Raw genomic sequence first — 25,525 nt, 5'->3', positions numbered from 1 at the left:
TGAAGCCACAGTGTGAGCAGCAGCAGCAGTGCACGATGGGAATGGCGACTGGGTGGGGGCAAGGCGGAGGCTGCGGCAGAGAGGGGGTGGGATAGTTGGGAAGGGGTAGCAGACAGTGAAGTGCTGCAGGTTAGACGGAGGGCAGGCAGAAGGTGGGGGGCTGGGGGGGGAGGGGGGAGGGGGGGGGGGAGCAGTAGAGAATCCGATACCCTCACCTGGTTCACATTCAGTGATGTGACATCCTTGCAATCTGGACCGAGGGTGAGGACACCCTATCCACATTCCTCCAGAGCCTCAACAACTTCTCCCCCATTTGTTTCACCTAGTCCTACTCAATCCAACAAACCACCTTCCTAGATGTTTTCCTTCACCTCAAAGATGGCTAAATCAGTACCTTTGTCCATATCAAACCTACTAACCACCAGAAATATCTCCACTTCGACAGATGCCACCCGTTCCATACCAAGAAGCCCCTTCCACACAGCCTAGCCACCTGTGGTCATCACATCTGCAGTGACTAGTGGCCCCTCTTGAAATATACAGAGAGTCTCACTGAAGCCTTCACAGACCGTAATTATCCTCCCAACCCTGTACAAAAACAAATCTCCCGTGCCTTACCTTTCCAGTCTCCCTCCACCTCCCAAAGTCCCCCCCCCCCCCCCCCTGTCTGGCCACAGAGAAGCATTCTCCTCTTCCCTCAGTACCACCCAGGACTGCAGCAACTGAATTACACTTTCCATCACGATTTCGACTACCTCTCGTCGTGCCCTGAAATGAGAAATGTCCTGCCCACTATCCTTCCCACTCCTCCCACAGTGGTATTCCGCCGTCCACCGAACCTACACAATATACTTGTGCATCCCTATACAACCTCCCAATTCCTTACCTCATTGCCTCATACCCCTGTAATAGACCTAGATGCAAGACTTGTCCCATACATCCTTCCACCACCACCTACTCTAGTCCAGTCACAAACATCACCTATCCCATCAAAGGCAGGACTACCTGTGAAACCAGTCATGTGATCTACAAGCTAAGCTGCAACCACTGTGCTGCATTCTATGTGGACATGACAACCAACAAGCTGTCTGTCCATATGAATGGCCACTGACAAACTGTGGCCAAGATATAAGTGGGCTACCCTGTTGCTGAGCACACTGCCAAACTGACATCCTTCATTTCAATGATTGCTTCACAGTTCACAGCCTGTGCCATATGGTGTTGCTGCTCGTCACATGGCCTCAGTTGCCTGAGACTGCAGTCATGTCGTGTTGGCGAGTTGCATTTGCTGCACGTGTGCGTGTGGGTGTTTTTGACAAAGGCCTTACTGGTCAAAAGCTTTATTTGTGACAGTCTTTTTGTTGTGGGTATCTGCAACTCAGCATCTCTGCTACATGGCAAATATTGCCTTTTTTTGTTGACAACTGTTATATAGGTATATTAAGCCTTCTAGAGGGGATAATCACAGACAGGCACAACGAAAAAACTGCCAGACATTTAAGCTTACATACACAGACCATTGTCTCCAGCCACTGTGGCCAATCTAATTGTCATTCCAACCTGGACTTTTCACTGTTCAAGTATGGGATGTCTCAGAAAGTACACTACTACTTCGATGTGTTATAGCATCCAAACTATTCGAGATATTCACATCATGTTTGGCTTCTGTGACAGACAAACACAAAGTTTTATTTTTGTGTGTTCCAGGTTGTCTCAAGTGGAGAATAGTGGTAATGGTTCACAAAGAGGATAAGTATGTGGAATGGTTTATTCAGACCAAATCTGACACAGAAGTTCAAAGGAACTTCCAAACACAGCACAGCAAGCAGCCACCTTTGTGGTCTTCGATATGCCAGTGGTATAGAAAATGTATGCCGACATGCAATGATGTGAATCATCATACTGGATGACCTAGAACAAATAAAGCTAACACAGAATGGATATGGTTGACTTTTCAACATTTATCGCAGACGTCTGTTCTGAGACGTGGCAGGAGCCGCAAATCCCCAGGGCGACAGTTAACCAGGTCCTTCAGAAACATTTACTGATTATCCTTACCAACTGCAACGGTTTCACATAATGAAACCAGACGACAAGCCATTACGTATACAATTCAATATTGATGTTCTTCACCTCCAGAGGAGTAGGGAAATTTTCTAAGCAACCTAGCAAATTCTGGTGAAGCAATGTATGTGGTAAGGTAAAACAAACACAATGTTGGCATGATTTAAAGAAATGAATCATTGTTGCCATTGCCACAGTTAGTGTGGATATGTTACCCTGAGTGTGGATAGAGGTTGAATACAGACAATGTTGCGCATGCCACCAAAGACGTTCATATTGAACTGACTGAATGGCATAAAAACATTGGCCCATGTGACACATTCAAAACTGGTTGAAAATAACACCTGTTAAATTCTTATTGCATTACAAAAAGGGTAGGATTGCTACTAGTCATGTAGAGGAGACTGAGTTACAAACTGGTAAAACATAAAGAATGCTATACATTTAAGCTTTTGACCAAAAGGCCTTCACCTGAAATAGAGGAGACACACAAGTGCAATTCTCACACACATGACCACTGTCTCTGGCCGTTGAGTCCGCAGTTCAGCCACAGCAGCTGGAGACAGTGGTCATGTGTGTGAGATTGCACTTGTGTGTGTGTGTGTGTGTGTGTGTGTGTGTGTGTGTGTGTGTGCGCTCTCTCTCTCTCTCTCTCTCTCTCTCTCTCTCTCTCTCTCTCTCTCTCTCTCTGTCTCAGGAGAAGGCCTTTTGGCCAAATTGTTATTCCATCCTGGACTTTTCATTGTTTATTGCCTTATTCAAGCAATGAAAGTCCAGGTTGAATATAAACAATAATATGAAAAGGATAGATTGCTACTCACTGTAAAGATGACACACTGAGCTGCAGACAAGCACAACAAAGAAAGCTTCTCGCCAAAGCGTTCTTCAGAAATGAAAGGAAAAAACACACCTAGACTGCTAGCTCCAGCCACTCTCACCAGACAGCTACTGTCGCATTTAATGAAAGGAGCAATCCGAAGTAGGGCAGGGAAGTAGGTGGGATAGCAGGGTATGGGTGGGGAAGAGAAGAGCACTGTCTGGAGGAGCGTGCAGGGACTAGACGGCTGCAAGCCAAGGCTGCCATGCCCAGCGTCGAAAGGCAGTACATGTGGGGAATGACTGTGTAAATGTGCATGTTTTTTATTTTCATTTCTGAATATGGTTTTGACCAGAAGCCCAGTGTGCTAGTCTTTTCATGATGTGCCTGTGTGCAACTCAATGTGTCCTCTTTAGAGTGAGTAGCAATCTATCCTCCTGATATTATTGCTAATGGCCATGGACCTTGCAAGGAGGGGTGACTTTTGTGCCTCAATAGTATAGGTAGCCGCACTATTAGTGCAACTGCAATGGAGAATTGTATACGAGCAGACCGCATACACATGTGGTTCCTGAAGAGGGGAACCAGTCTTTTCAGTAGTTGCAGGGTCACCAGTTTGGATGATTGGCTGACCTGGCCTTGTAATATTATCCAACATGCCCCTGTTGTGCTGGCATTGTGAACAACTGATGGCAAGGAGAAACTACAGCCATTATTTTTCCTGAAGGCATGCAGCACTAATGTGTGGTTAAATGATGATGGAATCATCTTGGGTAATATAATCCCTAGGTAAAATAGTCCCCCCATTCAGATCTCTTGGAACAACTCTGGAGGATGTTGTCATCAAGAAAAATAAAATTTAATTCGGTAGGTAGATTAGAAAATTTAAAAAGGGAAATTGATAGCTTGAAATCACATGTAATGGTAATTTGTGAAGTTCAGTGGCATGATGGACAAGACTTCAGAATAGGTGAGTACAGGGATATAAATACACAATCAAACAGGGGTAACGCAAGAGTAGATCTAATAACGAATAAGAAAATACGAATGCAAGCAAGCTACTATGAATAGAACAGTGAACGCATTACGTAATCAGACAGGCACAAGATAAAACCCACCACCCAACTAAAGTTTACTTGCCAACTAACTTCATAGATGATGAGATTGAATTAATGTATGCTGAAATTATTCAGATAGCTAAGGTAGTGGACAATTTTATTGTGATGGAAAACTGAAATTTGATAGTAGGAAAATGAATAGTGGGAAAATATGCACTGCGGGAAAAAATGAAAAAGGACACCACCTGGTTGAAATTTGCAAAGAGCATAATTTAATCATCGCTGGTACTTTGTTTAATACTCATTAAAGAAGGTTGTATGCGTGGAAGCAACCAGGAGACACTGGAAGGTCTCTGATTATATAATTGTATGATAGATTTCGAAACCAGATTTTAAACTGCAACAAAATTTTCAGGGGAAGATGTGGACTCTTATCATAATTTATTTGTTATATTCTGAAAATTAAAACTGAAGACATTGCAAAACAGTGGGCAATTAAGGACGTGGGACATGGATAAATTGAAATAACCAAAGGGCGTTTAGATTTTCAAAGAGTATTCAAGAGCAATTAATTGAACAAGTGAAAGGAATACAGCAGAAGATGATTGGGTAGCTTTCAGAGCTGAAATAGTGAAGGCAGCAAAGGATCAAATAATAAAAAGCAAGGCCTAATAAAAATTCTTCGGTATCACACGAGATATTGAATTTGGTCGACAAAATGAGAAAATTTGAAACGCAGCAAATGAACCAGGTGAAAGGTAATACAGACTTCTAATAAATAAAATTTACAGAAAGTGTAAAATGACTAAGCAGTGGCCAGAGGACAAGTGTAAAATTATAGACGAATGTATAGCTAGGGAAAAGATAGATACAGCCTATAGGAAAATTAGAGAGACCTTGGGAGGAAAGATAAGCTGTTGTGTGAATGTGAAGAGCTCAAATGGAAAGTTAGTAATAAGCAAAGAAGGGAACACATAGGTGGAAGGACTATTTAGAGAGACTGTAGAAGGGAAATTAACTTGAAGGCAACAGTTATAGACAGTAAAGAGGAAGTAGATGAAAATAAGATGGGAAATATGCTACTGCATGAATGGCTTCAATAATGCACCGAAAGACCTAAGAAACAAGGTCCCTGGAGTAGACAACGCTCCCCCATAACTATAGAGATCCTTTGAAGAGTTATCCATTACCAAACTATGCCACCTTGTGAGCAAGATGTATGAGACAGGCAAAATAACCTCGGACTTCAAGAAGAAGGTACTAATTCCAGTCCCAAAGAAACCAGATGCTGATTGGCGTGAATATCACGGAGGTGTAGTTCTACAGGTAAACCCTTCATGCAAACATCTATCACAAAGAACTTCTAACCTACAGATAGCAAGTCTACAAACCATCATATTAACAGGTTATGCCACTACGAGTAATAATTTGACAAGCCACCCATTTAGTTTTTAAAACACAATAGACACAGGATTATGCTGAAATTTATTTTCAACTGTCTTTTAGATTTTTTTTCTCTCATTGCCTTGTTAAAATTAACTTTTTTCCTAAAATACAACAGGTTTTAGGAAACATGTTAGCACAGTTGCAGCTGTGATAAACTTTAAACAGCTACTATTACTCTAACAACTGCACACAAGTAAGACTCTTGCTCTGTAGGAAAATAAAAGTGTGATCCTTAACTTACATTGTTACAAATCTATACTAATTCTCACTTCACCAGCCATCAATCGTCCTTAAAATAATAACACTATTTCATTGCAAAAATATGTAGTCACTCGTATATCGCAGTAGATAAGAAACTTTTGCATGTTAGCTATGTGGGAAAATACACTCTGCTTTGCATGCTATCAGTTACCAAAATTTTGTTCAGTTACCTCAAAAAGTTTATGAGATATGATGGATATTAAAAATATTTTTCCTCCAACATATCATTTGCGCACATGATCGGAGGTGAAGGCACTATATCCAATCCACTATTTCAAGATTTGTGATAGATATAGACCTCATCTCAGGGTTAAAGAAAAATTCAACAGGTTAGCACAGTTTTGACAGCAGCAATATATGATCTAACACGAGTCAAACACTAATTCATAGCAACACCTACTTTTCCTTGCAAACCATTCAATTTCATGCTATGGCCTTTAACAAAATGATAGACATTGCATTAGGAACTTGATGAATGAGGCTATGAGGTGTGTGAGAATCTTTTTTTTCTGAATAGTTTCTTTTAAATTGTTTGAGAACAGTTGAAAAGCAGTTGCTATGTCCTCCTTCCCTCAGAGTAGCCAATCCAGGTGGAGAATGTTTTGTTCATAATGGACAAAGCTCAGTGACAACAACAAGTTGGAGGCAGAGGCAGCCGCCTCTTCATAACAGAGGGATGGACTCACCGAGAACAAGAATGCCTTTCTGTGCAGAGGCCAAGTCATCTTGTTTGAGCTCTAGCAGGGGTAAAATAAGGGGATAAACTTTTAGAGAAACCAGACTACAGTTGTATGAATCAAAGTGCATGAAAGGCAAGCTATGGTTGAAAAACCCCTGCTTCTCTTTCATGCACTTTGATTCTCGAGTAAGACAGGGTTGTAGCTCATTCCCGACATTATTCGATCAGTAGAGTCAGCAAGCAGAAAAGAAAAGAAAAATTGGGAGAAGGAATAGAAGTTCAGCAAGTAGAAATAAAAACTTTGTAGTTTCCCAATGACATTGTAAGTTTAACGGAATGGACAGTGTCTTTTCAAGGAAACAAGAAAATCAGCAAAAGCAAATCAAGGGTAATGGAATGTGGTCAAATTAAACTGGTGATGCTAAGGGAATCAGATTAGGAAATGAGATGGTAGAAGTGGTAGACAAGTTTTGTTAATTTAGCCAGCAAAATAATTGACGATCATCGAAGTACAGCATTTCAGAAAAAGGGAAATTTGCTAGCATAAAATACAAAATTAAATTCTAGAAAGTCTTTTCTGAATGGATTTGTCTGGAGCGTAACCTTGTACAGTAGTTAAATGTAGATAAGAGATTTAGACAAGAAGAGAATAGAAGTTCGGTAAATGTGGTGCTACAGAAGTATGCTGAAGATTAGATGGGTAGATCAAGTAACTAATGAGTTTGTGCTAAACTGAACTGGGGAAACCAGACATTTATGGCACCACCTGACTAAAAGAAGGGATTACTTGACAGCACATATCCTGAGTCATCAAATTATCATCTGTTTTTAATAGAGGGAAGAGTAGGGGGTAAAACTTGTAGAGGGAGACTAAGAAATGAATAAAATAAGGAAGTTCACATGGATGTATGCTGCAGCAGTCATTCGGAGATTAAAAGGCTTGCAAAGGATAGAGTAGTGCTGAAAGCTGCATTAACCAGTCTTAGGACTGAAGACAATGACAATGACGATGACAGCAACTTCTGATGGAATTGACAATTCTATGAGGTATAAAACTAGAAGGGGTTTATTTGGCTCCCTTAACAACAACTCTTACAGATTATTACTTTTGCGGAGACAAAGGCACTGCCATACGCAGAAGTTGAACATGGATTTACACACAATTATGTAAAGAGTTGCTAATTATAATTACATCATCATGCAGTGGGTTAGATGAGCCTACAATTCTACTTGATGTTATTTATCGTATGGCTCACATGCAATTTAAAATTACAGGTAATTAGTAATACAGTACATATCAGGAATATGAAAATACAAAACTACATATAAAACTAACTAAATGTCAATATCTAGGTTCCTAATCCATATAAGAAGCATATCATCAGCTTCCATGAGGCGCTCCAGCTCCCCTGGTAGGAACGCATGGGGTATTCATCTTTAATGTGCTTGATTGTCTATTTCAGAGCCTCACAGTACAAACCGGAGGCTCTGTAGCACCCCATTTGTAAAGAGAATCTGCACATAGTCCATGCCCGTTGTGTGAGCTCTATTCAGTTTGACCCACAGTTTCCTGTTGAGCTCTGTGCCAGCAGTATCGCAATTATACTTTCGGAACCAGCTTTGGTTCCACAGGTCTCTCAAACCATTATTACTGGTATTTAGTTATGTTGCTTGCCATAATGGTGGGTTTCTTGAATGGAGTCTATTTCATCGTAAAATTGGGCTGTCTTCCTGTATGGGTAATTCCAGGTTTTCCTGTATCTTACAGTATTCCCTAAGCAAGGCCTTGCTTCTGCGGATAGCAGGTGGATGGATGTTACCTACCAGAGGAAGCCAATAAATTGGTGTTCGTCGGATTGCCCTGTTTATTAACTGCATAGTGTGTTTCAACTGTACGTCAATCAAGTTAGTGTGGCAGCTGTTTAGCCACATCGGGGCACAATACTCGGCTGCTGAGAGGACTAGTGCAATGGATGACATGCACAAGGTATGTGCTGAAGCTCCCCATGTCATTCCACACAATTTTTTAATAATATTGTTACAAGTTTTTATCTTGGCAGCAGTATTTTCAAGATGTTTTCTATATGAAAGGGTGCGGTCAAGGGTGACACCAAGGTACTTGTTATGACAGAGTGTTTCATGTAAGTTTCACTCTGAGCTCTGCATTAGCTTGTTTGTTGGTCAGATGGTATGTACATACTTCACTTTTACTTGCACTTGTTAAACGTATGAAAAACAAGGAACTGTCCCTGTGTTACTCGAAAAACAGTAAGTGTCTAAATATAACTGTCATCTTTATCCTTCATCAACAATCACCAGTTTGCCGGAATTGGTATAAAAGTCTTTCCATCTGTCAGTCTATTCCACTATTCTTCTATTATGTAAAATACACACTGAGTAATTTTTGAGGTAATAAACCACATCTCTTAAGCCCCGTGCAATTCTTTCAGTCACGAATTACACCAAAAGGAAATATGGCTTGAGATCATTCCGTGGCACAAGCAAGTTTGTTTCCAATACAGTGCAAGCAGTTTCTCCTAATTGCTTATCTGGACCTTTGCTCTGAAGACTGCATCCATGTCACTGTGTCACTTGTCGCTTGCCACAAATAAATCTCAAAAATTCTTCATCCCAAACACAGTGCAGATGGTGGGTTTTACTAAAGCTACAAATAAACGATCTTGGCCATGCTCTGAACTGAAGACCAAAGCACATCACGTATGACCATAGGTAGCTAATGTTGCCTGTACGCTGCTTTAACTGCGCGCATACGTGCGCATGCACACTTATGTATAAAACACTGAACATCAAAATACACCACTTATTTCTGAAAAAAGTTCCTGAAAAGTCATTATCAACTGCATAAGCAATACCTTTTACAGATCTGATACAGTGCTTACAATGCTTATAAATACTGCCTCGGCATGCAAAACACATGGAAAGGTGTCTCAAATTTCCTGAATGAACATTTGATAATACATAATCAGTAATTTAAGAAAACAATGACAAGCTTAACAAGATATGTTCAATTATTTAGGATAGCAGCAGGATAACTGTGTTTTTAGTGTGTCATCTTGTTTAGAATGTATATTATCTGATCAAAAGTACCTGGATACCCCATATAGTGAGGAACTGACCACTAAACTTCACGTGATGAGGATGTGCCAGTATAAATGGAGATGGGGAGTATCATATTGTCAGTAGCCAAGCTGTAACACCAGAACAGATTGGTCAGGAGAGCTCAATGACTTTTAACAAATTAGTCATTGGATGTCACACAAGTAATAAAGCCACCAGGAACATTTCAACCATTCTAAACCCACGAAGTTGACTGTTGATGATGTGAAGTGGAATTCTGAGGGAACAATGACAGCTAAACCATGCAGACCTTGTGTACTACATGACATAGTAGTGACGAGGGCCTCCCGTCGGATAGACCGCATGCCTGGTGCAAGTCTTTCGATTTGAAGCCACTTTGGCGACTTGCACGTCAATGAGGATGAAATGAGGAGGAGGATTAGGACAACACAACACCCAGTCCCTGAGCAGAGAAAATCTCCGACCCAGCCGGGAATCAAACCCGGGCCCTTAGGATTGACAGTCTGTTGCGCTGACCACTCAGCTACCGGGGGCGGACACCTCGTGTACTGATGGAGAGGAACTGAAGAGCATTGTGGAGAGTGGTTGTAAAAAATAAAACCCTCATGAAATCAGCAGAAGGAATCACTGTTGAATTCCAGTACAGCCAACAGAATGACTGTGCAAAGAGAGTGAAAAGGAATGGGATACAATAGTTGAGCACTATTTATAAACCACAAATTTCTGTACTCAATGCCAAGTGATGCTAAATGTGGTGGAAAGAGCAACACTACCACAAAATGGTTGACTGGAAAGAACTGGTGATGATGATTATTTCAGGTGAGGGGCACTCAACATCATGGCCATCAGCACCCTGACGAAAAGTCAGCATGCCCGTCTCATGGGTGGGGATGAAGGCTGTCCCCACATTCGGAGCAGTTTATAATGCATTAAAGTCTGCCTCCCTTACCCACCAATTTAGGTAGGAAGCCTGACTGTTCACAACATTTCACCTCTCTTAACACTGGAATCAGGATTGGTGAGGATGGTGGGCAGATCTCCATCAAGACTGAAGGCTGTTCTAATACCAGTATATAGGACACATCTTGCAAAAATATGCTGATTTGGAAGTGGCACACCACAAACCTCACAGAGTGGTGGATCCTCCCGCCAGAGGAGGAAGCCATGTATTAGAGGTCATGTCCGATATGTGGTTGGTATGCAGAACCTCCTTCCAGAAGTGAAGTCCGCCGTGCTTGCGTTGTCGAATTGAGTGACTGCAGTTTGGAACAAAATGTGCTATACCCTGTGGCAATCCAATGGAAAGGTTTGGATTTGGTGAATGCCTGGAGAACATTACCTGCCGTCATGTTTAATGGCATCAATAAAGTGCATAGAAGGTGCTGTTACAGCATAATGGTATTTTCTCATGATTAGGGAATGCCTCCTCATTGCGCTTATGGTAACGCAAAATGTGGATGGACATAAACACATTTTACAGCATTTTGTACATTTTGGTAATGATGACTGACTGTATCGGCACCCTGTCATAAAGCAACACCAATGAGGCAATTTAAGTCCCAACCTGAACCCAAAGGAACACCTTTGGGATGAGTTTTAAGGATAACTTCGCTCCTGACCCCAGCATTCAGCATCACTACCTCCTCTGGTTTCAGCTCTCATCCACAGACATCTCGCTGAAAGTATCCCTAGCAGGGTTCGAGACATCATGAAGGTGAAGGTTGGCACTAGTAGGTTTCCTGATACTTTTGATCACTTAGTGTTTACCAATGTCACAGATCATTAGAACACAATCACAGGAGGTTGAAATTAATACCACATTTATTTTTGAAATAAGAATACAGAACAAAATTTACCATTTCTTTCTCATGATCACAGTCTTCAGACACACAATTACAACCTTTCCTCTCAGTCTTAAATTCCAGTTGCCACTTCTCTAACCTATTTATTAGTATTTGTGACCAGTGCAGAAAGTCTTCCTGCATTGTCCACTTCTGGCTTTTGGAATTCTCATCACCCAAGCCCAGTCTCAGAACACGGCAAGCTTGCAGTTTATGTAGCCATTTGTCAACATTCTTTGCAACCTGTGAAAAAAATGAGTTTGTGAAATGAAGTGGCACAACAAATGAAACAATAGCAAGCATCATTGTAAGCTGAAAGCATCAAGCAGGTGTCAATATTTTCAAAACAAATACGAGGGTGGTCTACGGCCCTATTCTGTACCTTTTGGCCACTCTACTGATCAGTTCAGCAGATGAGCACACTGAGTGGCCTGATTATCGAAGGAGAACCTCCCCCCCCCCCCCCCCCCCCACACACACACACACACACACACACACACACACATTATTCCATAAGCATTCCAGTTCTAATAAACTGACACACTGTTGTCGGTTCTCCTCATGCCACCCAATCAAAAGCAAGCAGCTGCAGATCCATGCATGTACATTGCAGCAGGCACAGTACCATGATGAACCTAAGGGGGCTAGCAGCTGACACAGGCAAGCTATATTCTTCCTAGTATCAAAAAGGGTGTTTAGAGTACGTATTACTGTTCAATTTCCTTGATCATGTGTTTCCATGCATGGACAACAACAAAACGGTACTTGAATGTGTTCTGTAAATTGTCATAAATGCCGTATTGTGTCATTTTATTCTCATTGACTCTGACATCTTATTTTGGATTTTACGTTTCAGAAAATGAGTTGGGAATGGTGTGTAGTGCCACACTGCACAAATATAGAATTAAAAACATCCGAATAATTGTTTTTTGGATTAAGAAGACGTGCAGAATGTGGTTAAAATGATCAATTAGCCTACTCCCCAATGTAATACATCAACGATTTGGTTCTTATAAACTAGATTTTAAAAAAGCCTTTTCGAGAGCAAGTGGCGAATGCAGCTACACAAGGTCATCAAAGTTTATAACCTGCATTTGATGAATCAAAATGTTTCATATATAGTGGTATAATCTAAAAGTAATATGGTGGGAATCCTTCATCTCTGCCTGATCGCAGGTAAATACTTGTGACAAGCAAGAGTATAAAAATGATTGCAGCTAGTTTCATTCATAGTTATTTAAGCTGTGCTCTTGGATTCCTGTCTAACCACATACACTGATATCACTACATATTCAGAGAGGGAGAGAGAGAGAGAGAGAGAGAGAGAGAGAGAGAGAGAGAGAGAGAAAGTGAATTATTTGTGACAAGAAAACAAATTTCACTGTCAGTTGCTTCAAGCACAGCAATTTCATCTTTCATTTTTTAAACAAAATAGAAGTCACAAAATTGAAGATACTCATTACTAAGAAAGCATGCTCTTATATGTAAATAACAACAACTAATGCCAAAAAATACCTAACTTCCACGAATGATGAAGTCTCAGAATATGGTACAAGCACAAAGAGGAAAAAAATTTTATACCCAGCAGGATGCGAACCTACGACCTTTATCTTGCCTTAACCACTTGGCCATGACAACCACTATGCAGCGTGTTCTCTATTTTTAATGAGTTTAATGGAGAGGGACACAAGCTGACTTCGTTGCAGAATGATGCATGTGTAAGCCATAAATGCATGAAATTTTTGAAGGTTTCAACTATCACGCTTCACAAAATTCCTTTCCATTGCTGCTTAAAACTTGTAAACACGTTTCAATAATTAATAACTAAATCATCTACAATAGAAACATAAAGTCACTTGGAATTTCAGCTAACACTCTTCTAATATATGTAAGCAGAGCTGACATCTTAATGATTTTTAAACTCTTAATTACGTAAAAATAACAAGTAATTTTTGAGACTATTGACCAAAAATGTTTTTTTGATGTTATAATCTTTCACAGTAACAACAACACAAACCATATTTCTAACAAAGGAAAACAGTCTATTATGAACTCACTTCCCACTCAGATGCAGCCTGATGATTTTTCAGCAAAACAATCACTAAATCCAAAACTAAATACGAAATTCTATCTCTTAACAAACCACATCGAACCAAACAAGTGGCCATACCAAAACCTAACCACCTCTTGGTAGAGCTGCCAAAAAATATGCGGACCGATTGGTAACAGATCTCAGAAGCTTACACAATAGGAACTGCAGTTAATGAACCAAAATGACTTCACTACCAAGGCTAACCTATCACACCGATCGGTATGAATGATACAGAATAGGGCTCGTGATAAATCCGGTAAATTTCCATGAAAGAATGGAACATTTTTTGCACCTTCATAGTTGGTAAGCTTGATTATTCCAATGATTGAATAAAGAATTCCAACAATGTACAGCATACAGTTCATTGTTGACAGCCATATGAATTGGTCAGAGTATTGTCTACGACAGAAAACGGAGGCAACAGAGTTTCGGGCTGTTACTAAACATTTTCATTTGAAGGGATAGACTCTGCACCGTACATTTACTTTTAGGTTAATGAATATGACAAATCTTGTTCGAAATGCTCCCAGTGTAAGGAGGCCATAGACTTGTGGAAGTATGATGTGAATGTGTTTTCTGACCACGACATATGATCAGGGTCCTTTTAGGTTCCGTAAAGGTGGTCTTTCTTCGTGTAAGGCAGGTGTCTACCATATTCCTCGCAATTGCGGCATGTTATATATTGGTCAGATTAACAGGAGTTTGGAGGACCGGTGAACTGAGCACAAGTAGCACACATGCTTACAACAGCCAAGCAGACAGGCCACTGCAGAACATTAGCTCGGCAACAGTCATCCTATGGAATATAACAACACAGAGATTCTTACATACTTCAGCAATTGGAATGGTGTTATTAAGGAAACTATTGAAATTAAATTAGCAAGCAACCTTATACCTTGAGGTGGTGGTTCTGCTGAAATTCTGCATGGAGTCATGCACTCTCCCTTCTCCTAGTAATTACAGTGTGCGAGAGTGTTATTTTCCAGAGTGTGTCTGAAAACCAAAGTTTTAAATTCCATTGCACAGCACTTGCTTGCTGCAGTTTTGCCTTGAAAATGGCAGGGAGTGCTCCTGTTGATGTCACCTGGCTGCATTCTCGTAAGTTATCTGAGTAAGGCGAGTTGTTTACAAAACAAACATTTTTTCTTGCTTTTTTTTTTTAACAACTTATCAAACCACCCTCATTTACCTTACACAGTACCGTGTGCATGCGCGATAGCTAAATTCAGACAATCTACTATTAAACATCCCAACCGCTGTTCAATAGCACCTCTATGCAGCGGTTAGCAATCTATCTTAATACTCATACTGCTATTCTAACCTCAGTTTTCGATTACTGGATGTTGTCCAATGGCTCCTCTTTCACGTACAACCTATTACTGTTTCCTCTCTATTCCATTACACTACTCAGTATTTGCATTTCTCTTTTTCTACTCCCCTTTATTTCCTTTTTGTCTCCCAAACTGCACACACTTTCGACCCATTTAGCACACACCATATGACACACTGACTTCTGTGCCGCCCTGGAGCAATCATCTCACCAATATACACACATCAAAAAAAGTTTTACATCACCTCGGTTCCGAGAGTTCCAGAACCTGTACAGAAAATTGGAATAGAGATCAACATAAACATCATTTCCACCTTTTATATTGCATGTTGTACTACCATACAGCGAGCACTTCAGAGGTGGTGGTCCAAATTGCTGTAATACTCATCAATACCTCTAATATCCAGTAGCACACCTTCTTGCATTGATGCATGCCTGTATTCGTTGTGGCATACTATCCCCAAGTTCATCAAGGCACTGTTGGTAGCAATAGACCCACTACTCAACGGTGATTCAGCGTAGATCCTTCAGAGCGGCTGGTGGGTCACATCGTCCATAAACAGCCCTTTTCAATTTATCTCAGGCATGTTTGGTAGGGTTCATGTCTGGAAAACATGCTGGCCACTCTAGTCGAGCGATGTCATTATCCTGAAGGAAGTCATTCACAAGATGTGCACGATGGGGGCACGAATTGTCATCCATGAGATGCGTCGCCAATATGGTGCTGATATGGTTGCACTATCGGTCGGAGGATGGCATTCACAAATCGTACAGCCGTTACGGCACCTTCCATGACCACCAGTGGCATACGTCGGCCCCACATAATGCCACCCCAAAACAGCAGGGAACCTCCGCCTCTCTGCACTCACTGGACAATGTGTAATGTGTTCAGCCTGACCATGTTGCCTCCAAACACATCTCGGACGATTGTCTGGTGGAAGGCATAAGCGACACTCATATGTGAAGAGAACGTGATGCCAATCCTGAGGGTCAATTCGGCATGTTGTTTGGCCCATCTGTACTGCGCTGCATGGTCTCGTTGTAGCAAAGATGGACCTCACCATGGATGTCAGTAGTGAAGTTGCGCATTATACAACCTATGGTGCACAGTTTGAGTCGTGACACAATGTCCTGTGGTTGCACGAAAAGCATTATTCAACATGGTGGTGTCGCTGTCAGGTTCCTCTGAGCCATAACCTGTAGGTAGCGGTCATCCACTGCAGTAGTAACCCTTGGGCGGCCTGAGCGAGGCATGTCATCGACAGTTGCTGTCTCTCTCTTATCTGCTACATGTCCAAACAACATCGCTTTGGTTCACTCTGATACGCCTAGACACTTCCCTTGTTGAGAGCCCTTCCTGGCACGATGTAACAATGCGGACACAATAGAACTGCAGTATTGATCGTCTTGGCATGGTTGAACTACAGACAACACGAGCCATGTAACTACTTCCTGGTAGAATGACTGAAACTCATCAGCTGTCAGACCCCCTCCGCCTAATAGGCGCTGCTCATGTGTGGTTGTTTACATCTTTGGGTGTGTTTAGTGACATCTCTGAACAGTCAAAGGGACTTTGTCTGTGATACAATATCCTCAGTCAGCAACTATCTTCAGGAGTTCTGGGAACCGGGGTGTTGCAAAACTTTTTGATGTGTGTACAATACACAGCAAGGCATCCCTTTAGTCTCATAGCTGCAGTGTCCTGCATCCCACATACTCCCTACACATATAATTATGCCTGGAATTACAAGCAATAAGGCGTATTTGGCTTCAACAGCTGCTGCATTGCATCTGGATCCTTCCCACTAACAAGCCTCTCTGAATGGTGTCAGTGGGAACTTTCCTGGCAATGTATCATTTGTTCCCGAGCACCCCCTGCCCTCAACCACTGCTAGTCCCTGTCCTCCATTTGCCTATATTTCTCTGCTTTACTTCACCCTCACACATGCCATCTATCGCCCTGAGTTACCTGTGTAGTCTCTCTCCTCCTCTTCTTTCCCACACCCCCCCTTCCCTCAGCAAAGCCCTCCCTAAGCTGTACCTAGAAGCCCACCATCTTGTCCCCGCCACAATCCTGCACACTCCCACAGGCAGCAGTCCAGCATCTTCCTCCACCACTACCATGCTATGTGTTACCCTCCCAGCTTCATATCTCTTCTGCACCCCCATTAACCATGTTACCTACACAAAGTTGTTTTTCTTGACCAAAAGGACATTTGATCAGCACAAGGACATTTGATCGGCACAAGATTACACTATTCGTCATTTGGCTTGTTCTTGCAAAAATTGTGCTGTTCACCAACCACTAAAACAGTCCAGTTTTCATATTTTCCATCTTAAGATCATACAAATCAAGAAAACATTTGGTGAAGTAGTTAACAAGTGACTGGTGCAGTAAGCTGTTCCATTTTCATCTAATGAGTTATGTTACGGAAAACAATAAGTTTTTGACAATATAACAGGAGAGAGAAAATATCTACTCACTGAGCAGTGGCAGAACACATACATAAAACAAAGTTATAATTAGGGAAGCTTTCAGAGCCAGTCACTCCTTCAGGCAAAAGGGTGAAGGGAAAGGACGAGGGGCGAAAGAATAGGACTGGAGAGATCTAGGAAAAGGGACAGATTTTGGAAAAGTCACCTAGAACCGTGAGTCAGGGGAGACTTACTGGATGGGATGTTCGCATTCAACCCTTCTGCCTGAAGAAAGGAGCTCCAAAACCTTTCCGAATTATAATCTTCTTTTATGTGTGTGTTCTGCTGCCGCATGGTGCATCACTTTTTTATCATCCTATTATATTATTACAAGTTATACTGTAATTACTGATATAAAATTACATCTAATGTATGAGCTTATAATTGCTCACGTACAGGTATGCATGAAAGAGTGTTGGGGCAAATTTGTTAATGTCTACACATCATTATCCAAGCATAACAAATTCAGTGACTAACCAGTGGTACCATATACACACAGCAACAGAGTACTTTTGTGTGCCACGTTATATTGCATATTCACTGAACACCACACAAAATTATAGTACATAAATCAATTCATTTAAACTGCCTTAAAGTACAATCACAAACACACATGAGAAGAATTGCAATTACAAACCACTAAAATCACTATAAAGAATAAGCTATTGCTATTCAAATAGCTATCCAATTTTTTTACAGTAGTTTTAAATTTCAAATACCTTTTTACATTTTATAACAACTGTTTGTGGAAAAATTTGCTCCAAAAGCAAAGCTGTGGAAAGAAATTTAGAAAATTAAAAGAACTCTATCAAATGTGACTTGAACCTAAATGTAGAGAGAATTATACTGATAAAATAAACTCAAATATAATTGCGAGGAAGAAATATGAGCTGGTTATTCCAACACGCAGTTAACATATCTACTTGCATCAATAACTCCGTTTATCCACTGTCAGGAGAAAGATATGCTGCAGCAATTTCTTGATGCATTAATCTTACATCCGAACAAAACTTCTGTTTGAGCACCAAATAATGGCCAATGTTCACAAGGATCCATCAAAGAAAGCAACAATCATACATTCTTACAAGAAAGCTCCTTTGGGATATGAGGGTGGTCCCATACGTACCCGACCCCATAAAGAAAACAAAAATTTTCGATACCCTTTTTATAATGAGAACTGTCTAACTCCTCAAAATAGCCATTAACTGCCAACATCATGTCTTCATTTGTTGAAAATCTTCAACCACCGAGCCATTTTTTCAAGTTTGGTAACAGAAAATAATCCGAGGGGGCTAAATGTGATGAATAGGGTGCATGAGGTAATGAAACTTTAAATCATTAATTTTGACCACTGCAATAACGGACTTGTGAGCTGGTGCATTGTCCTGAAGAAACAACACTTCCTTCTTGGCCGTTTTTGCTTGATTTCTCCGCCCAAACATTGCAATAAGTTCACATAATACTCGCCGTTGATGGCTTTTCCTTTTTCAAGGTAGCTTTCGCAACCCACGGTTGCTTCATCAGGAAAGAGGGAAGGAGAGGGTAAGGAGTCATTCCAATCCCGGGAGCAGAAAGACTTACCTTAGGGGGAAAAAAGGACACACACACACACACACACACACACACACACACACACACACACACACACACCAGAGATATTTTTCGATGACGACTGCCACCTCTCGGTCAGGCCTAGTACTTGTGGGATCACCCTCGTAAACAAATTCTTTTAAGTTCAACTTTGTGATGGGAATTTTTCCTCATTTCAAAAATCAATTATTTATCTAATTATATGCCCTACAATTAATCATATTCTCAGTTCAACAAAATTAGCTACTATTCACGTTCTTTCTTGAAGACCTAATTACACATTGTCACCAGCTGCTGCCACGATAGCTCTTATGAGACTAAAAGCAGCTGCACACCAGGAAAGATTCCAAAATTATACTGAAGTACTGCATGTTTCCCAAAACTTGCCTGAAGAGAGGAAAGAATGTAACTACACATGCAAAGATGCTTACCACATTGTAATTTTCGCCATATTGTGAATTTCCAAGACCAAATACAGCATATTTCATGTCTTTTAATATACCTCTGGACAATCTGAAGTCATTCACAGCCTCTTCTAACCAGGTGTAAAACCAAGACCCTCCCTCTGGTGGTTTTCCTTCATTGTGTGTTGGCAACAGGAACACTGATAAAATGTTTCCAGTACACTGTGGAAAACAAATTTACATAATTAAGAATCATACTTGTGGATTGTTATCTTGAGACCCCACATTTACTCACTCTCCTCCTTACTTCCACAAAATGTTATTTCACTTGCAGAAGTCTCTGTTTCTTGATTTAAAGAGATGTATCAAAGTAGATGTGCAAATGGCACAGAAGTTATAACAATAAAGTATTACTGTTGTAGCTGACATTGATCAATCAAAATGAAGTTACTTCAAGCTAATAAGATTTACACATGGGTCAGATATTTTTTCATAGAGGAAAGATTTATCACAACAAAGGTAACCATTTTATTAAGACTGTACTAAACACTAAAATCAATTCATTATTACACTAAAAATACAGAGCAAAAAACCAAATCACATTAGAAGTATTTTTATAGAGTTAATTTCAAGACCTACCTCATTCACAAGGTTATCTTCTGGATCGTAGCTTGCCAAATCAACTACTTTAACTGATGTATCTTTAGCTGCCTTTATCCTGTCACAAAGTTGTGATGCAAAAGCCTGAAAATAAAATGCACCCACTTTATTATAGGATTTTTACCTGTCTACATATGTAGGTTCCCTATGGTCACTAAAAATCAGATAAATATTTAACTACACTTTGCAATTATTTAGTAATACAATACTGTCACATTTAAAATCTTATACAGAACAAAGTAAGTAGACTGAGAATGAAACCATAGCATAATGACGTATTGCTGTGCATCAGTAACTCTCCTTGTTTCACACCAACCATCTCTCAATAACTCTTTTTCCCCCTTGCTTCATTAATTCCCATGAAATCATTTTTCCACCACAAGTAAGAACCTAATATCTATCATCCTAAATTTGGAGTCTGCTCAGAAGTCCAATATTTCTGATCAAAGTGGACAGCACAAGAACCACGAACAAGTGTAGGGGGGAGGGGGAATCTCCCTCCCAACCCCCCCCCCCCCCCCCCACCAAAAAAAAAACATCTCAATTTGTATATAATAGTAGAAGTCAAACTAATGTGCAAATTTAAACTATTGTCAGAGTTTGGCATAGTGCAATAACTAATAAGCTTGTATTGTTTTGATAAATTTCAGCTACTTGCAGAGTTTAGAACCCATAATGGACAAGTCATGACAACTCTGTATGTACTGATCAATCCACTGCATAAAAAGAGTTAGTGCCAAAACACAAGGTTGAACTGCTCAACTTTATTTGTTTTATTTTCAGTGAAAGAAAGTGTATTGCAGGAGACAGTCTATTGAAAGAAATGCTAGTGATTACACTGGTGAATTGCTTACTGAATCTTCAATTAGTCTTCTTTTGCCTTTGGACAAAAAATTACCTATAATTAAGTCATCATCATAAAGAAAGTGTTGAATACAAGATGTAAGTACCAGAAAAAATGGGATTGTAGGTAAAATTAGTGGTACTCTGATCACAATCTGGGTGAGGCTTTTTGCAAACTATGTGGAATCGCATTTACAAAATTATACTGATGCTGTACGAAAACAAGAGAGCATTCACACCTCCACATTTCACTAAATTTAGAAAAGCTACTGGAAGAACAGAAACACTGGAAAAGCATGCCAAGTCAGAGAAACATACAAAAGCTGTTGCACTTGAAAACTGTAAATTACAGGGATTAAACACTCCAATTCATAAGCAGATAATTAAACAAAATTAAAGTGAAAAGTTTTAAATCAACAAGCAGTGTCTTCTTTAATTCAAAGTCTGTATTTCTTTAGCAAAGAAGAAATCCCTTATTCAAAAAAATATGAATCTCTAACTTATAAGATAGCACTGAAAAGTGACATCAAATACATCAAGTGTGTTAAATTTCAGAGTGAAAAGTCCACACATATTAGCAAACACACTACTTCAGAATTATTAAATTGCTTTGGTGAGGTTCTAGACAACCAAAATTATATAAATTCAAACAATAAATTCTTTTCCTTAGTGGCTTCATTTATTTTAAGGGCTGAAATGGGCTGTGAAACACTAAGGACACTCACTCAGCATGTGCCGTGAATTCCTGTCTCCACCTCCAGCATAGAAAGTTCATTCAGTACAATGAATAGGATGATGACAAAATTAAGAAAAGGATGGGTTGGATAGACTTCAAGTTTTTTTTTTTTTTTTCCCCATTTTGGTTTTAGGGCGCAAAACTGCTATGGTCATTAGCGCCCGGTTCGTGACTTAGGAAACAGTAAAAAACCGAAATTGAAAATCAGCAGCAATGAGAACGAAAGTCATAAAATTGGAGAAACTAAAAGCAGAAGGAAGGCTTAAAAATCCACTACAGAAAGGGGTTGGTTGTCCCCAAAAAAAAAGCTTCAAATGACTGAAATAATTTCACTGGCACTAATAAACTGGAGAACGCGGTCGGCTGAGCGTGTGTCATCTGCTAAAATCGACGATATATAGCAGGCGATAGCTGTAGATGGGAGTGTAACGGATTAAAGTAGGGGCACTCTATTAAAAGGTGTCTTACCGTCCTCAGCTGAGAGCAGTGGGGACATAGTGGGGGAGGATTGCCGCTTAAAAGATGTCGATGGCTAAAAAGACAGTGCCCTATCCGGAGTCGAGTTAAAATTACCTCCTCCCGATGACGGAAGAGGTCCAAGCACAAGGAAGAGCTTTCACGTCCCGCAATTTATTATGGGGAAGTGTCGACCAATGCGCGTGCCATAAATGAACAACACGACGACATAAAACGCTCCGTAGATCGGCGAAGGGAATCGATTGAATAGCTGGCCGAAGAAGAGAGACTGCAGCCTTGGCTGCAATATCGGCCGCCTCATTTCCACAGATACCAACGTGTCCCGGGAGCCAGAGGAACGCCACCGAGACGCCCCCCACGTGGAGCAAGCGCAGACAGTCCTGAATCCAGTGGACCAGAGGGTGCACAGGATAAAGAGCTTGGAGACTGAGGAGAGAGCTGAGAGAATCTGAGCAGATAACGTACTGTATCCGCTGATGGCGGCGGATGTAGTGGACAGCCTGGAGAACAGCGTAAAGCTCCGCAGTATAAACCAAACACTGGTCGGGAAGCCGAAAGTGATACGGGGTGTCGCCAACAATATAGGCACTCCCTACACCTAACGATGTTTTCGAGCCGTCGGTGTAAATAAATGTGGCGTCCGTCATTTGTGCACATAGAGCAGCAAATGCCCGACGATAAACAAGTGAAGGGGTACCATCCTTGGAAAATCGACAAAGGTCACGGAGCAGGCAGATCCGGGGACAGAGCTAAGGCGGTGCTGTACCCCAAGTTGTCAAGAAGGTTTTAGGAAAGCGGAAGGAAAGAGAATGGAGCAGTTGACGGAAGCGGACTCCCGGTGGTAGTAGGGAGGAGGGGCGGCCTGCATACCCTACATCAAAGGAGGCGTCGAAAAAAAGGTCATGGGCTGGATTAGCAGGCATGGAAGACAGATGGCTAGCATAACGACTCAGAAGGACTGCTCGCCGATTGGACAGCGGAGGTTCAGCAGTCTCAGCATAAAGGCTTTCCACAGCGCTAGTGTAAAAAGCTCCAGACACTAAACGTAATCCACGGTGGTGGATAGAGTCGAGACGCCGAAGAATAGACGGCCGAGCAGAGGAGTAGACTATGCTTCCATAGTCCAATTTCGAGCGCACTAAGGCGCGATAGAGGCGGAGAAGGACCACTCGGTCCGCTCCCCAGGAGGTACCATTCAGGACACGGAGGGTGTTAAGGGATCACAGACAGCGAGCCGAAAGATAGGAAACGTGGGAGGACCAGCACAGTTTTCTGTCAAACATAAGACCCAAGAATTTAGCGACATCTGAAAACGGAAGGTTGACAGGACCTTGATGTAAGGAGGGCGGAAGAAACTCCTTACGTCGCCAAAAATTAACACAAACGGTCTTACTGGGAGAGAAATGGAAGCCAGTTTCGATGCTCCAAGAGCGGAGGCGATCGAGACATCCTTGAAGACGTCGTTCAAGAAGGCTGGTCCGTTGAGAGCTGTAGTAGATCGCAAAATCGTCCACAAAGAGGGAGCCCGAGACATCAGGAAGGAGACAATCCATAATTGGATTGATGGCAATGGCAAACAGTATAACACTCAGCACGGAGCCCTGGGGTACCCCGTTTTCTTGGGAGAAAGTACGGGAGAGAGTAGTGTTCACCCGCACCCTAAATGTGCGCTCTGCCATAAATTCGTGAAGAAAAAGGGGCAGCCGACCTCGAAAGCCCCAAGAGAACAGTGTGCGGAGGATGCCTGTCCTCCAACAGGTATCGTATGCTCTCTCCAGATCAAAAAATATTGCTACTGTTTGGCATTTCCGGAGAAAATTGTTCATGATATAAGTGGGAGAGCAACAAGATGGTCAACTGCAGAACGATGCTTTCGGAATCCGCATTGGGCAGGTGTTAAAAGACTGCGGGATTCCAGCCACAACACTAAACGGTAATTCACCATACGCTCCAAAACCTTACAGACACTACTCGTGAGAGAAATGGGGCGATAGCTAGAGGGGAGATGTTTGTCCTTTCCAGGTTTCGGAACAGGAACGACGATAGCTTCCCGCCATCGTCTGGGAAAAGTACTGTCGGTCCAAATTCGATTATACAGGCGAAGGAGGTAACGCAGACTACGGGTTGATAAATGCAGCAACATTTGGACGTGGATACCATCCGGTCCTGGGGCGGAGGAGCGAGAAGAAGAGAGTGCATGTTGGAGTTCCCGCATGGAGAAAACAGTATTGTAGCTTTCGCGATTTTGAGAGGAGAAAGCAAGAGGTCGCACTTCCGCTGCACGTTTCTTCGGGAGAAACGCTGGTGGGTAATTTGAAGAGCTCGAAATCTCAGCAAAGTGCTGACCCAACGAGTTAGAAATTGCAACGGGGTCCACTAATGTATCATGCGCGACAGTGAGCCCAGAGACCGGGGAGAAACTAGGCGCGCCTGAGAACCGTCGAAGCCGACTCCAAACTTCCGAGGAGGGAGTGAAGGTGTTAAATGAGCTAATAAAGAATTTCCAGCTTGCCTTCTTGCTATCGCGGATGACACGACGGCATCGCGCACGGAACTGCTTATAGCGGATACAGTTGGCCAAAGTAGGATGGTGGCGGAAAACGCGGAGAGCACGTCGCCACTCACGTATTGCATCACGGCATGCCTCGTTCCACCAAGGAACTGGAGGGGCGCCGGGGCAATTCGGAGGTGCATGGTATTGAACGTTCCGCAGCTGTAAGAATAACATCAGTAATATGTGTGACCTCATCGTCGACGCTGGGAAAGTGACGGTCATCGAATGTCTCTAGAGACGAAAAAAGTGTCCAATCAGCTTGGGCAAACTTCCAGTGTCGCGGGCGCATGTATAGCAGTTGAGGCTGCAGTCTAAGGACACATGGAAAGTGGTCACTCGAGTGTGTATCATCAAGGGCGAACCATTCGATGCGCCGAGCTAGCGGAACAGTACCGACCGTAAGGTCCAAATGAGATAAATTTGTCGTGGAGGCAGACAAAAATGCAGGGACCCCAGTGTTGAGGCAAACTAGATCCGCTTGGTGGAAGACGTCTAGCAATAGTGAGCCACGTGGACAAGGATGTGGAGATCCCCAAAGCGGGTGGTGGGCATTGAAGTCCCCAACCAGCAAATAGGAGGGTGGAAGCTGACCAAGGAGATGAAGGAGATCAGCTCGTGCCATTGGTGTGGACGATGGAATGTATACAGTACAAAGAGAGAACATGTATCCGGAAAGGGAAAGACGGACGGCGACAGCTTGGAAGGAAGTGTTTAAATGGATTGGGTAATAATGGAGAGTTTCATGGAGAAGAATCATGAGTCCTCCATGTGCTGGAGTGCCTTCAACAGAGGGGAGATCATATCGGACAGACTGAAAATGAGGGAGAACAAAGCGGTCATGGGGACGCAGCTTTGTTTCCTGAAGACAGAAGATGACCGGCGAGTAGGATCGTAAGAGGATCGACAATTCATCCCGATTGGCTCGAATACCGCGGATATTCCAGTGGATAATGGACATAGGGTGAAAAGAAAATGGAGGAATGTGACCAAGGGTGCTGTCAACTCAACGACTGCTCAGAGCTTGCGACCGACAGCATGGAATGGCATTCAGCCGAAGGCAGAAGATCCTGATCCATAGGTTGGTCAGGAGCAGCTCCTG

At 41.9% G+C, this 25,525-nt stretch overlaps 1 protein-coding gene across 2 annotated transcripts in view; it reads right to left on the bottom strand.

The window, feature by feature from the left end:
- Positions 1-25,525, bottom strand: part of LOC124784644 (S-adenosyl-L-methionine-dependent tRNA 4-demethylwyosine synthase TYW1-like) — a 97,302-nt gene that overhangs the window by 45,507 nt on the left and 26,270 nt on the right. For both annotated transcript variants that reach the window (XM_047254117.1, XM_047254118.1), the window contains exons 3-5: positions 19,796-19,900; positions 19,184-19,378; positions 11,281-11,508 (exon numbers count right to left, since the gene is read on the bottom strand). In XM_047254117.1, coding sequence (XP_047110073.1) covers positions 11,281-11,508; positions 19,184-19,378; positions 19,796-19,900 — 528 coding nt within the window. The remainder of the gene's footprint in view (positions 1-11,280; positions 11,509-19,183; positions 19,379-19,795; positions 19,901-25,525) is intronic.

This window comes from Schistocerca piceifrons, chromosome 1 (assembly GCF_021461385.2).
Source record: "Schistocerca piceifrons isolate TAMUIC-IGC-003096 chromosome 1, iqSchPice1.1, whole genome shotgun sequence".
Lineage (NCBI taxonomy): Eukaryota > Metazoa > Arthropoda > Insecta > Orthoptera > Acrididae > Schistocerca > Schistocerca piceifrons.
This window is presented reverse-complemented; position numbering and strand designations above follow the sequence as displayed.